Consider the following 17848-nt stretch of genomic DNA (forward strand, 5'->3'; position numbering starts at 1 on the left):
TTCAGAAATAAATTTTTTTTTTATTTTTCCCAACTCATTTCATCAAATTTACATGATTTTTGTAAATATTTGTGACCTTATTCAACAGGCCTAGGGTTCTATCCTTAGGCTTACCAAAGTTCACTCAAGACTTTCATGTTTTCAGTGGGTTGATAAAAATTTAAAGACTAAACACTGGGGATTCCCACATAAGGTTGACCATCTAACCAGAACATCAGCTTCTGCAACTCTGAGCCCATGGTCTAGAAAACAGGGATGAGCACATAAGTCTTGACCCTTCATAGGCTGTCACAGATATGTCTTAACTTTTTTAAATATAAATATATTACAAAACACTTATAAATGTCACAAATTTAAAATAAACAATTTTAAAAAAAATTATAACAAAGCCAATTCTTTTAGAAAAAATATAGAACTTTTAGGTAACTCAAAAATAAAATTATTCTTTTTTAATTATACCCCTTGACTTTCAATTTTTGTTAAATTCCCCTATTTTTCCTGATATCTCTGTTCTGCGACTACATTGTAAGCTACAAAACTTCAAGTGGGAGGTTTGGATTCATCTCTTATCCAGATTATGAACCCAGGACTATTTCTCGTTTACAAAATAAAAAGATGGCTTAACCTGAATAAGGTACTTTTCAGACTATAGTGTGAAATCAGCTGCTACAGCGAACTTGCTTAAGGGTAGAGAAGCGATTTCTAACAACAGGAGTTAATAAGTTGGTCCTGCATTGCAATAAAAAATGCACAAATAAGTTTTGTGATCATGTTGAAAAGTGAAATAGAAAATTTTTGTATTTTCTGTGTACTGTTAATAAATAATTTAGGAGAACTTAGAATCTTTTCTTTGGATCCATCCTTGTACTATAAAATATAAAAAATAGCTACATATTTGTATATTTTGATTTATATAAAATTCAGTGATATAAATAATGATAAATATCTCAATTGACTAGAAAAATTTAAGTAGTGCATCGAGCAGCTTTCTCTAAAAAAGATTTTAAAATTGACTTTTTTACAAGACTAGATTAAAAAATATACCATTACATAAATCTGTATAAAATTAAAATTCCATGCAATCATAAAAAAAGTCATAAAACATAAGACATTATAAAGTTTCATCACCAAAATCAAAATTTGATCCAGCTGTACTTGTGAGGCTAGAATTCGAGCCATTTAATTTCAGCAGGTCAGTTTTTGATAAACTTAAGGCTTGACTAGGTCTTTGATTTTCATTAAGTAGTGAATGCATTCTTGAATTTTCTATCTTGTTGCTCTCTGTCTGCATTTTTGTATCACACGAGGAAAGGCACTGATCATCCAAAGTTGCAGTCAAAGCTTTGTAATGGGACATGAATTCCTAAAAACATGTTACGTAAATTGCACTCATTTCATTGAAAAAAAATTACAAAAAACTTTAAGACTCTAATCTGAGTTAGATATTCTTGTGATCAAGCACACTAACAATTGCAGTTTTAATTATTTGCAAATGTTGTGATGTTATTGTGGTTACATTATAACTTACAGGTGTAAATGAATACATGGCTATTCTTGCATTTTTTGTTATTGAAATAAAGAAAAATACTGACTTAGTCTCCTCCTACCTCCATACCACATTCATAAAATATAACTCTTCACATTTTTTCTGATCACTCAAAAGTATTGTCATGACCATGTCTTATTTATTTGAATGAGTATAGGTTAAAACCAGGGTTGGCTTTTTGCCGGCAGAAACTGGTTTTTGCCATGCCAGTGGCAGAAACTGGTTGTAAAAACCGGCCAAAACTGGCAGAAACTAAAAAAAATTCTATATTAGTTCTGGTAATTGCTTAATGACATTTTGTTTAAGTAAACTGAAAAATGTAACTGTAACAAACTTTTTAATTTATTGTTTGTAAATATATATTACTTTGTTTAATATTAAATATAAAGAGTGCAGTGCAGTATATCAAATATTTATATTAAATAAAGAATAAAGTAATGTAATAATAAATATAAATACTAAATTTTAGTTTATTATCTTAAACTCTGAACTTCAGTAATTATTATCATTTAACTCTTAATGTAACTGAATAGAGCTACTTTCAAATAGTTTTTTTTCTTTTCAAGACATAATTTGCATGGCAACAATCCAATTATTATAACAGTTACAGTTTTAATCTTTGCTGTATGTAAGAGGTAATATAATTGGTTAGATTCACTGATTCATAAATGTAAACAGCAATTTCACTGATCACTTTGTTTAACATTTAAATGTTTTTTCTATGAATCATCCATTGTATGTCAATCTCAGTACTTAACTTTTATGTCATTTTCTGAATTTCTGCCACAAATGTGGCAGAAAAGGGTTTCTGCCATGCCAGTTTTAACCGGTTTCTACCAGTGGTTTTAACCACCTCGGCAGAAACTTGCCAACCTTGGTTAAAACAGGTTTGTGAATTTTTTTATTAGAAAAATATGAATTGTCAGTAGTAAAAATCTTCCAACCAAGGCCAACCCACTAATTGATTATGATGAAGTATAATAGAAACAAACAAGTATTTATAGTTTTGAAACAATATTGTTTAAAATTCAGAAATAAGTAAATACAGTAGAACCTCAACCACATTTCTCATGGGACCATTCATTGTGAACGATAGATACAGAACAACGATAAATAGGGTAAACATAAAATATTAAGTAATGACTTGAAAATGTATGAGAAATATTATAAAAGTAAGGATTTGAAAATTAATAAGTTGACTGTAAGTATTAAAAAAATGGTAAGTAAAAAAAAATCAACAGAATGAACACTTTTGTTTCCTTGAAATATTCGAAAATTTTAGTTTGAATACAACCTTTTTATCTCTGCGCAAAAAAATAAAATTTCGACATTTGTGAAACATTTCTGTGAATTTTCTGTATACTCCCATGACTACAGAATGTTGCTCATTGTTTCAAAAGCTTTAAAGCCTTCTGCAAATGTTGGCAATTTCTTTTCAACTTTTTCATTGGTATCACTTTCACACTTCTTCAGCTTTTGCAACCATTTCTTGAATCGACGATATAGGACAGTAAAAAATCCTCTTTTTCTTCCTTTATTAGCATCAGGAGTTAATATTTTTCTTCTCGAAACAAAAACTTAGATATTTTTAAATGTGGCAAAATTTCTGAACAATAGACGCAGGAATTCGCTAGCTTCAAGAATGATCTAAACAGGTATTATTAACATCGAAAGACTAGTATTTGAGATGGAACTATTTAAACAAGAATACGGAACATATAGGAAAACGGAAAATATGGGAAAGATGGATCGAGGTTCGACTGTAATAAGTATAAAACTAAGTTCAAACTGTGGAAAGGATGGAAGATAGCATTTAAGAAGAAAAGATTTAATTTTCAGAATATCTAGAAATATCAAACAAAAAAAAATATATACATACATTAAGGTCTTCATCCACTTTTATGTTTTTCATAGTATTATAAGCTGTAGTATACATTTCAATAGCTTTCACGCAAAACATCATTTCAATTTTTATAAAATTGAGCAGAACATGCTAGAAGGAGAATAAAATCAAAATGAAACTAAATGAATTAGTAAATTGTAGATTTATATTTATGGGTGTTGCATTAAGGGGGCACAAGGGGACACATACCCCTCAAAAAGCTTCCTCAATAATTCAAAGTCATTTTTTTAGACCCCGAAAAGCTATTATTTATTTAAAAGTAAGAATTTAAACAAAAATCATTTAAAATAATTTAGATAGTTTATAAATTATTTAACTAAATCCTTTTATGCTTTAATTTTTATGATTATAATTGTTTCAAAGATATTTTATTACTATAAAAAGTTTAGCAGGGTCAGGTGGGATAAAGTGGGTAAAAGATAAAAAAAACATCTATTTTCTCATTTTAAATTGAGATAATTGACATTTTTAGAACTATTTACTGGGATTGCAGCAAGCATTTTTATTTCAGCTTTTTAAAACTGATAAAAATTTAATGTTTACGAACTATCTGCTTTTGATCAACTTATACAATATGTTAGCTTAAGCTGTTGATGAACTTTCTTCTAATATCATTAAAAACTGGCAGAAACTACTAATTTTAGTTCAAACTGGTTGAGGAACATCAAAAGAACAGATCTACATATCACAATTTAAGAATAAATACAGATAGAATATAGATATGAATAGATGGATCTTAATTTAAGAATGAATTTCAAAATTCTATTTATTATGAGTTGTTTATTGAGGTGGAGTAAAGTGGATATATGGTTAGGCTTAGCTAAGTGTTGTATGATAGGCATTTTTTTTTCACTTCTGTGTTAGCTTTAATAAGTATCTAATGCTCTATATTTTATAATAAAATAGCTACAAAATAACTTACTTGGTCGTTTATAGACCTACATAGTAATTTTAACACTGAAAACAAGATATTTTTTAAAGTTTATTTTTTAAAGTGAAGAATAATAGAGGGGGAAATACAATATAACAGACATATACATTAAAACAATTACCAAAATACCATAATGGTTTAACTTAGTGAGCATTACCAAAATACCATAATGGTTTAACTCAGTGAACTCATTTAAAGATATATAAATGAGTTATACACATTCATATGGCAGTTTTTTCATGAAAAAAAAAACAATTTCCTTCAAATAACTAAATTAAATTACATGTCTGCTATAAATAGCAAAAACACTTTAAATTACCACTTTAGATATTAATTTTTGCATTTATATTTAAAATAAACCAAAAACTATTAGTTTTCTATATTGGAAATTGTGTATAGTTCAGCAAAGTATACTGCATCCAAAGTGAAACGTAATTTTGATAGCCATGAAACATTAACACTTTAATTTAACAATACGAAATTTTTTTTTTTTAAGCATTCATTTTTTAAAAATATAATCATGATTAATAAATTAAATGTAATAAGTTAAGAGCATTTTTATTTTTAAAACGATATTTATATATGTTTTTTTCAGTGAAATATATACTAATTTTAGAACTATACCCACTGGGGTAAAATGGAAAAAAAAATTTAAATGCATTCCTGAAACGAAACAATAAAACAAAATAAATAAGTCGTGCTTTATTATATTTAAGTATATAAAATACTTAATTAGTATTAAAATAGAATCTAATGTATATAAAATACGTCAAACTTTTCATTCAAATAAATTTAATGTTTGGTTTCAGAACCTTCTTTAAAAAAAGCTGGATTTTATAAAAACTTTACCACACCTGATCCTATTATTTAATAATATTTTCGTTTCCTAATAATAAACAACTTACAACATGTTTCGAGCTCATAAAACTATAACTTTACTATAAATTTTTAGATAAAGTTTGGGATACTATCTTTAATATTTTTATTATTAACTAATAAATACCATTTTATAGGAAATATAGTTTTTATTACTAATCAATTTTAAATGTAATGTACAATTTTTGACATATTTCAATATAATGTATTTAAAACTACTTTTTATGATCAAATTGTTTGAAAATTTGACACCGACTCTATATGTTTTCTAAAAAATAAGAAAAATATGTGCCCCTCCAAAAAGTTCCCCCTACACATAGGCTTACGTTAAAAAACAATATATGTTTGAGATTTAGATTTTACTTACTTATAATATCACAAACAAACCAAGTAGGATTTATAGTTGGAAATTGGTTATAAGTTTTTGTAGTGGTAACAATATTTTTTTTTTCAAAATGAAAATCTGCAAATTTAATAATTTACCAAATTGCAATGAATAATTACAGGGATTATATGAGTTTCAAAACCCTTAGAAAGTTTTCAATTTATATAATAGTTTTTATAGCTTTTAAACAGTCATTATTTTTCACAGATTTTGTTGATTTTAAAATGTTCTTATTTTTGGCACCCTATTAAAGAATTATTATCAACTATTTAAAAAAATTTTTGTAACATTAAAGTTAAAAGTTCTTTTTTTCCCTTCTTTATTACAGCACCTTATATCATTAATAGACTATATATTTTTTTTATTTATTTCTAACAATAGCACTTGATATATATCATTCGCTGGAGTGTAAAAACACTCTGCACAGACTCATAAGGAATAACAACAAATAAAAAAATAGACTACATTAACAATGCATAAATAATGGCAGTTATCCTTTCGAAAAATTATAGATTTCAGAACTATTAATTTTACTGAAATGTTTGAGATAGAGCATTATATATGATCTTTTTATTTTGAAAATTAGACTTTAGATTGATTAAATATGAGTAAATAATTTAGTGTTTTCATATCAAAAGTCAATAGGTTAATTTTTTTTTTACATTAAATTTTCAGGAACTATCAATTAAAAAAATTCTACCTTAATGTTTTCTAGCTTTTTTCTCTCAAGAGATTTTAGTCTTTGTGACATTTCAAGGGCTGCATGTATAGCTTCTTCTCTAGCAAGATTTGCTTCCTTTTCAGCCTATGATGGAAAAAAGTAAATGTGAATTTGATCTTGATTAAAAATTTAAGAAATTATTTAAAAAGTAGTATTGATTACCTAAATGTTCATCACGTATACATAAGTATGCAGATTATTTTTTAATTGAATAATGCAATAATTATTTAAAAAAATAACACTAAGCAAATATTTAACTGAATAAAAAAATACATTAAAATAGAAGTAAAATTCCAAAATTAAATTTAAACAAAAATTTAAAAACATAAAAGGATTGTAACCATTGGATCATATGATGATAATTTTAGGACTGTAAATACATAAAAATTCATTCCAAGAGGTTATATGAAAAACATTAGCATAAATCAAAAAACGCTTAAAAAAATAATAATGACTAACTTAGAACCTAAAAAAGGCTTTGTTTTTCCTACATATCTTACCAAAAAAAAATTTTTTCTTTCTTTTGCATCTAGTAAGAAATAAGCATGAAAACATAATATTTCAAAAGCACATATATCAGCTAGCATCTGCTCTCATAATATAACTACTTAAAATTAACAGGTGAAATACATCTTAAAGCTAGCTTAACAGTTATCCTAACAAATAAAAAATATCTAATACACGTTAATAACCTTTTTCTTTATTTCTCTCACAGCTCCACTTAAAGTAATTATAACTCTAGAGTCTAGACATAAAAAGTTTCCATTGATTTATCTCAACTTAATAATAATGCGCCTAGAAAGATTTCAAAAATTTATAAACCCTTCTTTTTTAACTAATGTTACATAGATCTTTTTTTAACTAATTTACTAACTTCTCACTTTTGATTAAATGTAACATCAAACAAAAAAGATTTTTTTATTGATAAACTTTCCATTTTGTAAAAAATATTTTATCAAAGAAATTGTTAATTTTTTAAGAAATAGATAAATATACATTTCCCTTTTACTATGTTTTGTGATCACTTACAATGCAAGTAAATGAAGGACACTACATACTAGGATACCTTACCTTGTAAGGCTTTTGTCTGAGCAGTATCATATTTTTAATGCATAACATTTTAGACTGATTACACTTTGTAACAAGAAAATTTTTTTTTATAAGGATACAATACTTAAGAACTTTTTTAAAAAAATGTAAAAGAAAAATATATATTGTTACACTTACAGAAATTGAATTAAGTACTGATTATTTAAATAACTAAGAAAAAAACACTATAAAAATATTTTTAATTCTACATTTTCTAAATAATCATTTAATAAAATATATGATGTATTTATAAAGTCACAAACATTAACAACACAACTGTAAATGTTATATTATTTTCACAAATCTAAAGCTCGTAGAATGTGGTTAGATAATATGTCTTAATAATGATTTAAAAACATAAAGATTAGAAAGTGCATTCATAGTAAGTTACTCTGCATTATTTCACATAAAATATTGTACAAAAATGTGCTAAGTTTATAGCATATTAATCATACTTGTCTTTTTTGAATAATCCTATGGGCTAAATATTATTTTTTTCATGCTGCTCAGATATGAACTGGGTTTATCAAATTTCCATCTGCATTCCATTCATTTACCAGAACTAGCATACAAAGCTCAGCTGATTTAGCCGTTTTGCCAGAATCATTAACACAGAATTCAAACTTTAGTCTTCACTTTGCTTAGATATTTATTTAACAGTTAATAAAAAGAGTAATTATTAATAACAAAAGGATACAATAGTTTAAGATTGAGATAAAAATATTGCAAATAGAATATAGATACATATACTTTCTTGGAGATAATGAAGTAAGGAATATGTACTCACATGGGTCTGAGAAATATTAAGGAAAATTGTGACATATTAATTAATCATAAGACATCAAATAAATATAATTTCTATAATCAAGTTTATCAAAGCTGGAAAAATAATAAAAAGTGATTAACATTTTTCCTCAAAGTATGGCAATTTTCACTACTAATGCAGTCACAGAAAGAAAGTTCAAAATATTTAATAAAATGTTAAAAAGCTGATGGCATGCGAATGTTACTTGTAATCGATTAAATGACTGGCACGTATGTAGAGTGAGGTTAACATTAAATTTGGTTGGTAATGGTGAGGAAAATCAGAGAGAGAGGTGTATTAGCCTAGGTACTGTCAACGTCATCTGACTAGGACCAAAATTACGTAATATTCCAAACTTTGCCAATAGAAGATAGATCCCAGAAAACAGGGCTGGGTGCTTGGGATGTGAAGAGGGCAAATTATAAAATAGCCGAAGGCATCCAGCCAAAGGTGGTGTCCATTTCATGACTATGGACACTAAAACTTTAAATCCATTAACATTATTTTCATTATAAATTTGAATTAAGTGATAAACAACTTAAGCATAATACTTAACAGTGATAATAACTTGAAAAATAGTATAGGATTTTCAAGCAAATTAAATAATAGTTTTAGGTCACTTCAATAAAATTTCTTTACATTTAAGAATATTCTATCGGAAATAATAAATTTGTTTTTCCAAAGAATAATTATCGTGTATATTTATATCAAAATGAATTAAAAATATGAATTTATATTTTTATAAATATTTCCAACACAAAGATAATAGTAATTTTTTCACTCTCTACAGTGATTATATCCCTTCATCTTTTTAGGGGCATCTAATTTAGAAGTTCACCTCGTGTAAGCATAAATTTTCGCATCTCACTGAGATAAGATAACGAAGCACACTGCTTAAACAAATACAAATGATTCCCACATCTAATATTCAGTTTATAAGCTTAATTGATTATGCAGAAAAATTGTGATTGTTAATTTATGTTTAGCTTTCTTGTATAATTGTTAGAACTGCTTTTTTAAAAAGTGATTATAAACAAAAAGATACAATCTTTTGTAAATCCGGTGGGTCTTTGGCTTGCAATTTTTGGAGCTGATTTTGTTTTTTGATATCAAGTAGCTTTGCTTCATAACTCTTTTTGAATTCATCCTGAAAAAGAGATCAATAAATTTTAATTTGCCAAATGTATCTTTAAAAATAAAATGAAGGCTTGAAATATAAAATTAACATCGTTTCACCTTATTTCCTTCGCACAATCTTAATTCTTTAGGCTTAGACAGGAAATATGATTACCTGCCAAATCATTTTCCTTCTTTGAAAAGATAAAGTGCTCTGCTATTTTAAGAATCCTGCCACGCACTTCAAAAGAATTTGTCTTTTGTTTATTATAGATATACTGAATTCCTTTTTGACAAATTATTGTTGAAATAAATTTTTAGTGTAATTAATGAAGTCAAAAGCTAATGTACTTAATTTTTTCTGTAGCATTTTGTGATAACTACGTAAAAACAGTCCAGTCTAGATACATAATTAAAATAGTTGTTCAAAATAAAAGGAAAAGTGGTAAATGTGTTTTCATCTTTTTGTCCTTTACATAGTTACTTAAACATTGAATATGTGCTTTTGCTTATAACAACAGGCTCACAATAACGATAATTCAATCTGCTATTGCGAATTATCTTTATAACAGACTTTTACTACATTTAAGAACAAATTTAGTGTAATAAAGCTACAATTTTTTTATTTAGATATTATAGTTTTTATCCATTTTCTCATTTAACCACCTTTCTCCAAAAAAAAAAAAAATTAAAACTCCAAATAATTGAACTTATATATTTTTCATGTGTGATTAAATGAAGTAATTACACAAATAAGTTATGTGTATGACAAATAATCATTCTAAAATCTTTGCTTGAATTTTTCAGCATTATTAAATTATGATAGAAATTTCTTTATATAAATTTGCATTTTCCAAACTTAATGTTAATGCGATTAAGGAAAGGAATTTAATAACTAGTAAATCATGATATTATGTATCACGAACTTAAAAAAACTACTATAAAACATAAAATTATTTATTAATTAAATGAGATTGATTTTCTTATAAAAGCTGTAATAAAACAATTCATAGGTGCATATTAAATAAACACTAAATAAAATCCTCAGAATTTTTAAGAAAAATTTGTTGGATGAATTCTAGTAATAGGACAAAAGTTATTATGAGGCTTTTCAAAATACTTAATAATCTTTTAAAAATAATAATTTAACATAAATATTTTTAGATAAAGATAAAGTAAACAAATAATTTACGATAATTACGATATTATACATTTAAGATTATAATCACACATACTTTTGTCCTTTTGCAAATAGGACCATAACTTTTAAGTTCTTGTATAGCATTAGCTTCAATATATTGAATCTATAAGAAAAAATGGTAATTAGAAGATGATCTGAATGAGAAAATTAGGAAATGATAAAAATTAAATAATAGAAAAATTCCTAAGTTGCATGCATAAAAATCATTACATTTTTAATATTAATTTTTATCTCTGTAAAAACAGCAAAATTAACAGATTAAATATTAAGTTTCTATTGATAAGGGTGTAAATTAGATTATACTTCTTGTATATTCAGGGAACGTATTTTATAAGACCAAACTGGATAAATTTTTCATTGGCTTGTAACTATTGAGTGGGATGTAAAAAGTACATACATTCAAAGTGATAAATTGGTTAAGCAAACAAATCAACTTCATTTTTAAGTGCTGAGAGATCAATTTGGTGTTTTTCTAGCTTCATGCTGGTTGTGATTAAGTTGGAACAACATTTAAAATCACAAAAAGAAAAATTTAAGACCTAAAGCCATTTTGTGGTCATATGGTATACATTCCTCAGCAAAATTATCACCATATGATACATAAATGCGCTAAATATAATAAATTTTTTATTCATGATTTTGAACATCATTTGCACTTTATAACTATATCAAAAAAGTGAACTCTTATTACTCCTAGACCTATCAAGAAAAGTCTCTTTTTTTATCAATAATTAAACCCAATTATGAATCAAATTCTTTTGAGTAAATTCTATTTAAAAGCATAAATTTTAAAATTGAATAATTATTTTAAAATTCCAGATACATACTCTCTGAGTATAAATTGAAATCAAGCCCGAAAAATAAATTGAATTAAATTTAAAATATTTATCTAGCGTTATTTGTACATTGTATGTATTTTATAACAAACTTTGTAAACCACTAATGTAAGTATCCAAGTTTATAAAAGCACTACCTGAGCTTCTCTATCATTTTGAAGTGAAGCAATGGTGTCAGATAACTCATGAATAGCAAACTTGAAGCTTTGATTGAGGGTCTCTTTTGAGATAAAGTTTTGAAGACTTTTAGCTAAATCATCCCCACTATCTTTAAGTGATGCTAATTTTTTATTGTAGATAGAGAACTTTGAGCAAATACTGTTGGTATGCTTTTCAACATTGCTAATTCTTTCTTTAATAAACGTGTTTTCTAGCTCACTGCAAGAAAGAAAAGCAAAATTACATTAGGAAATAAATAATTATTAACAAAATAATTATTATGAAAATTAGCGAAAACCTCTGCCATGCCAATATCTAATTTTTCTTTTAAAAGTCATGTCTAACCAGTGGCATAGTAATAATATACAATACAGAGTTCTTCTTAGGAATAAAAAAAGGCAGAGTACTTCCTCTCTGAAAAGATCACTTGAAGTTTTGAAAGGGTAAACAAGAAGCACTTAACACAGTAAAAATTTATCAAAATGTGTAATAGTATGTAATAACTGAAGTTTATTCTCAAAAATGTTTAAAATTACTCTCTTACACTTCCTTATGTGTATATTTCAAAAAGTAATTTTCTCTCAATATCAAAACAAGATAAAAATTTGTAGTTTATAAAATAATCAAAGGCTTATGAGTTAATGCACTTTTTATATATATTATATATTCAATATAGGTGTTATCGTTAAAGTACATAAATTTATTGAATTCTAGGATTTAACTAGGTATTCCATAGAATAACAATTACTTAATTGTTAAAGTATGAAATACGGCATATAAAAAGTTCTTTGAACCAGTTCTAGCTACTTTTAGTCAGTTTTAAACCACTTACATCAGCTTTGCAATGATGTGATGCGTGTGAATACGCTTCATCATGCTGCATTTAGACGTAGAATTTAGATGGTGTAGTATTTATGTTAGCGTTTTACATTTTAGATTATTAACAAACATATATACACCGAAGAGCCATTACATTATGACCACCCTCCATCTATAACAATGGGTTCGCCCAGGTTTTCATGGTTTCTCGCCCAGGAACAATGTTTTCATGGGGCACATTAGGACCCATAATCCTCATAGAACAATCCCTGACATCTGTAAGCTACTTGAACACAGTTGCAGACTAAGTTCACTCATTCATGGCAACAGCTCTTTCTGCGGGGGATGGTGTTTACCAACAGGATAATGCACCATGTCATAAAGGTTGAATCATCATGGATTGGTTCAAGGAACATTCCAGTGGCTTTCAAATCGTGTCTTGGCCCCCAAATTCACCTGACCTTAATCTAATAGAGCATTTGTGGTCTTACTTGGAAAACCAAATTCGTGCTGCCAAGCAACCCCCTCGCAATGTGAGGGAATTTCAGGACCAGTTGGTGAGTGCTTGGTACCAGATACCTCAGACTACCTATCAGAACCTTGTGGAATCAATGCCACGGTGGGTGCTAGCAGTTTTGAGGACTAAAGGTGGTCCTACATGTTATTAGCAGGGTGGTCAAAATGTAATGGCTCTTTGGTGTATATATTTGTTGTTGTTGTTCATTTACGTCGCACTAGAGCTGCACAATGGGCTATTGGCAACAGTCTGGGAAACATATACGTATATAATAGTGATATAGTGACACTTTAAAAAGAAAACTGAAAAGCAATATTACCAAATTAGTCACATGCGCAATATTTGTTTGTCATTAATTTTTTGATACAATACGTGTAGATCATTCATTTTTTGATGATTCTGTAAAATTTTTAGTTAAGAAAAAAAAAAGAACACTTGAAAGTAAAATAAATCATCACAAAGATATTTGACTGATTTTGATTAATCAAATAACAGCATTATTTAGAGCTGCGTTTTGTCCCAAGCTGCACTTAAAGCTACGCCATTGATAGTAACTACAATACTCATTGTAAACATTTGTTTTCAGTAATATCAGCTAGTAGTAGTAGTAATATTTTGATTTATTTCAGTAAAACTTTTATGAAGAAAATATAAAAGTTAAATGAAGTGGACCAAAATATTTTAATGCTTCACTTTCACAGCAACTGTGTGTAACTAGCATAACCTCTCTTAAACATTACAAAATCATAGTGAAGTTTACCAGAAATATCATTCTTGAATAATGACTTCCTTGCATATTTATAGAAAAGCTTTCATGAAAAACTATCCAAACAACCGTTACATTAGCTACAATAATAAATATTATCTAAGGCAATATAGCCCATAGCATAACCCTCATATAAACCATTTATAAGGTTCAATGTATTCCCGCTAAATGAAATGAAACAGCACAATAAACGCTGCTTCAACGCTTGTTTTGAAGAAATTCTGATAACATTATAAATAATATCCCTACTCATGAATCTAATATTCTGTAAAAATAAATCTAAAAAAAACAATTTTAGTAATTTCTGTTGTAAAATTCATAACAATTAAACGTTGAACTACTATAATATATCAGAGGAGGTCGTTACTATTTTTAATCGATTGTATTACAACAAAAATAACCCTAGAACAAATCAAATGAAATATACGTGCTTAAGAAAATGTGTCAATTTAAAATAATCACCTTGATCTTAAATCTACAGCCATTAGAAAATGATTTTAAGAAAAATAGCTCGCATAATCCGAATTAACAATGCATGTTTGTTGCTATGGTAACTAAATTAATATGAAGCCGAATGTGAAAATTGTTATCGACTGTAAAAATTTAAAAGATTGAAAAAGTGAAACTACCATGTACAATCAGTCCTATTAATTCAGAGGTTTTAAAAACAACTCAGAAAACGCAACGCATTATTGCGATTGATCTTGGCGAGAGTTAGCTTTTGTCACTTATGTTATCAAAAAATCTAAAAAATATGAAGAAAATGAATGGTAAACATTTTCAGTCAAGTAAGATTTTTTCAAAATTATTTTCATCAGTATATCACTCTATAATTTTCCATTAAGAAATTGTATGGTTGAAAAAAGACCGCATTACGGGGCTTTTCAAAATTTATTCAGTTGTTTTCCACTGAAAAGCTACGCTTTGTTGCTCGTTCGTAAATGTTAAAGAGTTCGTACATTTAAAAGGAGTTAGATCAAATTTAGAAGTTAAAAAGATTCAATGTGTATCACTATTTGTATAACTTTTTAGAAATACCCATGTATATGAATTCCTGTCATAAATCAAAACAAATAAAGATTTTGCGATTGTGATGGATGATCATAGTGTGGAGTTTTTCTCGGCTTTAGAAAATTCGAAGTTGAATCCAAAGCATATTTTTTTCTTTAAATTGTTGTGACCAAAAAGATCTAGAAATAAATTGTTTTGTTTCTGAAATTAAAAATGAAATCAAATGTGTATGAAAAATTATCAAGCAAAGAAATTGATTCAACTAATAAATTCCTGCAAAACCAGGTAAATCTTTTTCAATTATATTACAGTATGTTATGTAAAAAATAAGCAGTCCTCTTTAATAAAGGTTCTTAATAGTTTATGCTGGCATATAATCTTGAGAACGTACATATTATTTTTATTATGACTTAATGTGTTTGTGAATATAGTTCGTATTTATAAAATGATAAAAATTTAGATTCTTCATTTGAATTTTTTGTAAATAATTTCTTTATTGATCTTTATTTTATCTTAACTATGAAAATTTAATCTATATTTAAATGCAATACTAACTGTTAACTATATAATCGAGTTTGCTTAAATATTGAATATCACATGCACATTACCATCAACAATGCTATAAGAAACTTTTTAAATGATATGAAAATGCAATTAATATATCTGCCGATTTTTTATTTGGCCAATATTGACATTTTTTTTTTTTTTTTTTTTATCCACATAGCTTTTTACTGAGTTTTTGAATTACTCTCTGACAATATTTTATTTCCCTCTATTATATAATTATAAAATGATGTGTTTTTTATTGTAATTTAAAAATTAAACAAGTTGTTTTCATTTCAAGTCAATTAAAGAAGTAGTTTTTATTTTCAATTTATTTTATTTGACTATGTCAGTTTAAGTGAGTTTTTTAGTTTTTATTCTCACTAAACTCCTTTATATATCTTAGTTTTTTAGTTAACTTGTTAGCTAGAAAATATTTTTCAGGTTAAATGTATAATATTCTTTAATATTAAAGTAGTAATGAGTGACATTGTAATGTGAAAGAATATTGTGCTAAATTATTTTAGGGAAGTTAATAAATTAATATCTAAATGTTTTAAATATTAAAATTATTACAATACAATTTAAGCTAGCGTATTTAACTACATTTGAGTATTATTATAACAAGCTTGTAAGAAACATAAAATGAGGTGATATTAGTTTTTATCATCTTTTCAGCTGGTAAATTCTCTATAATTATAAACACTCAAGGTATAGAATTCATAATACCTAAATCTGATATAAGAGGTACAACTTTTATAATAAGAATTTTTAAGTTATGAGTAATTCATTTGTCTGTTTCAATAAACTAACTTTAAACATATAAAAATTAAGTGTTTATTATGAGTTAAAATTATCAATCACTGCATTTTTAGGAATGAATTTCTTTCTTGGAATTGATAAAATGAGCAGCTTTGTATTTTTTCTATTTGTTTTCTAGTTAATTTTTATACCATATATTTACTATCATTTTATTTTTATACTTTATGTAACACTATATTTGTGGCTCTTAGAAGTAGAGAATTTTGCATCAAAAGCCCCTACTATAATAATCATCTAAAGTCATTTAAATAAATCTTATTTTCTATTTCTATAATTATAGTTTATATAAAGATTTTTTTTGCACAGAATCTTGTAGAAATATGGATGATTTTAAAAATATGTTTTAAGGGAGGTGAGGATGGAACACTTTGTACATTTAAGGAAGTTGTTACTATACTTTTAAGTTTCTGCAACTCGCATTTGATACTCATTTGGATGGAGATTTATAATAATCACGTAAAGTCATTTAAATAAATCTTATTTTCTATAATTATTGTTTATCTATATATTAATAGGCTAGCAATATTTTGTCTCGCTAAAAACTCCCAAACTACGCAACAGAATTAAACAAATAAGGTGTCGTTTTAAAGGTATTGTTATGTAGATGTGCAATAAGGTCTTAAATTATGAAAATTTCCTTTAATTAATTAATAAAATTAATAATTTAGTTTCAACCAATTAGAATTCAGAAAATCATTTTTCGGGTGGTTCGCAAAAGCATTGTTTCCGTAAGCATCGTTTGATTTAAAGCATTTCTGAATTAATAGATTGATAAACAAAAATAAGAGTGGATAAAAAAAAACGGAACTGAATTTCTTAAAAAAAGAATTCAATATCTTTAGTTCCTTTGATAAATTTTTAGTTTCATGATAAATTTTTTGTTTCGTTACAATAGAATGGCAATGGCATCGTGCGAATATTCAAACCAAAACAAACGTGCGAATATTCAAACCAAAACAAACTTTCTACAAACAATTATTTTGATTTGAGATTTAAAACGATATCTTAGTTATTTAGCTCTATTTTTATTTATTTAGTGCCTGCTGCCTAAATAAAATGCCTGCTATCAGGCGTCGAAATATCTCTGGCAGACGTCAGAGAAATGAATGGCGGAATTCTAAACGGGAAAGCATTTCTTATTGAGATATATTCTCTGCTACAGCTCCAAATTTCTCAGCTACATGAAGAAAATATAATCAAATTGTGAAGGGGGCAGAGAAGTGTATAAATTTCATTAAGTAATTGATTTCAATATCTGGCATTTTTATTTTAAAATTTAAATTTGTTAAAATGTTTTTATAAGATTGCGAAGCAATATGCAATGGAACTGCGAAGCAGTTCTGGGGGTTGGCGAGCGTAGCGAGCAGGGGGCGGTGCCCCCTAGTATAAAATTAATTCAGATAAATGCAGATTATAATTATAATAATAGTTTACTAAAATTTGTTTGGGTGCAAATAAAAGAAAAAAGTTACAGAAATTAAGCGTGAAATATTATTATTAAAATAAGAAAATTCTTTACTATCTATACACGCCAAGTATTTTGCTAAGCGCCGGAAAAATTTAAAATTGCTAAATTTTTTACTCTAAGCATTTGTTTATCACAACTAAAACATTGGTTATTTATTTATTTGTTCTTTATTGACTCAACAGCATTTTATGGGCCAAGGTCTTCTTTATAATCGTTTCTCATTTTGTTCTCATTTTCACATGAGGAATCTAGTTGGGTTTTTTTCTCCCCATTTTACTTCAAGGGAAAACTCTTTAAATAACATCTTTAAAAGAAATATAATTTATATGGCATA

The 17848-nt window shown here is 26.7% G+C and overlaps 2 protein-coding genes across 2 annotated transcripts in view; one reads left to right on the forward strand and one right to left on the reverse strand.

The window, feature by feature from the left end:
- Fam92 (CBY1 interacting BAR domain containing protein Fam92) lies at positions 1–14342 on the reverse strand. Its single transcript, XM_087159841.1, has 8 exons — positions 14133–14342; positions 11547–11787; positions 10608–10676; positions 9302–9403; positions 6342–6446; positions 3426–3539; positions 1129–1363; positions 1–242 (listed from the first exon to the last, which is right to left on the reverse strand). The coding sequence occupies exons 1-8, from the start codon at positions 14153–14155 to the stop codon at positions 142–144; spliced, it is 990 nt and encodes a 329-aa protein (XP_087015967.1). The 5' UTR covers positions 14156–14342; the 3' UTR covers positions 1–141.
- Positions 14343–14729: 387 nt separating this feature from the next.
- SPoCk (secretory pathway calcium atpase) overlaps positions 14730–17848 on the forward strand; it is a 59392-nt gene continuing 56273 nt past the window's right edge. The window contains exon 1 of the mRNA XM_016071902.5: positions 14730–14966. Coding sequence (XP_015927388.1) covers positions 14895–14966 — 72 coding nt within the window. The 5' untranslated portion in view covers positions 14730–14894. The remainder of the gene's footprint in view (positions 14967–17848) is intronic.

This window comes from Parasteatoda tepidariorum, chromosome 3 (assembly GCF_982258835.1).
Source record: "Parasteatoda tepidariorum strain Cologne lab strain chromosome 3, Ptep-v5.0, whole genome shotgun sequence".
Taxonomy (NCBI): Eukaryota; Metazoa; Arthropoda; class Arachnida; order Araneae; family Theridiidae; genus Parasteatoda; species Parasteatoda tepidariorum.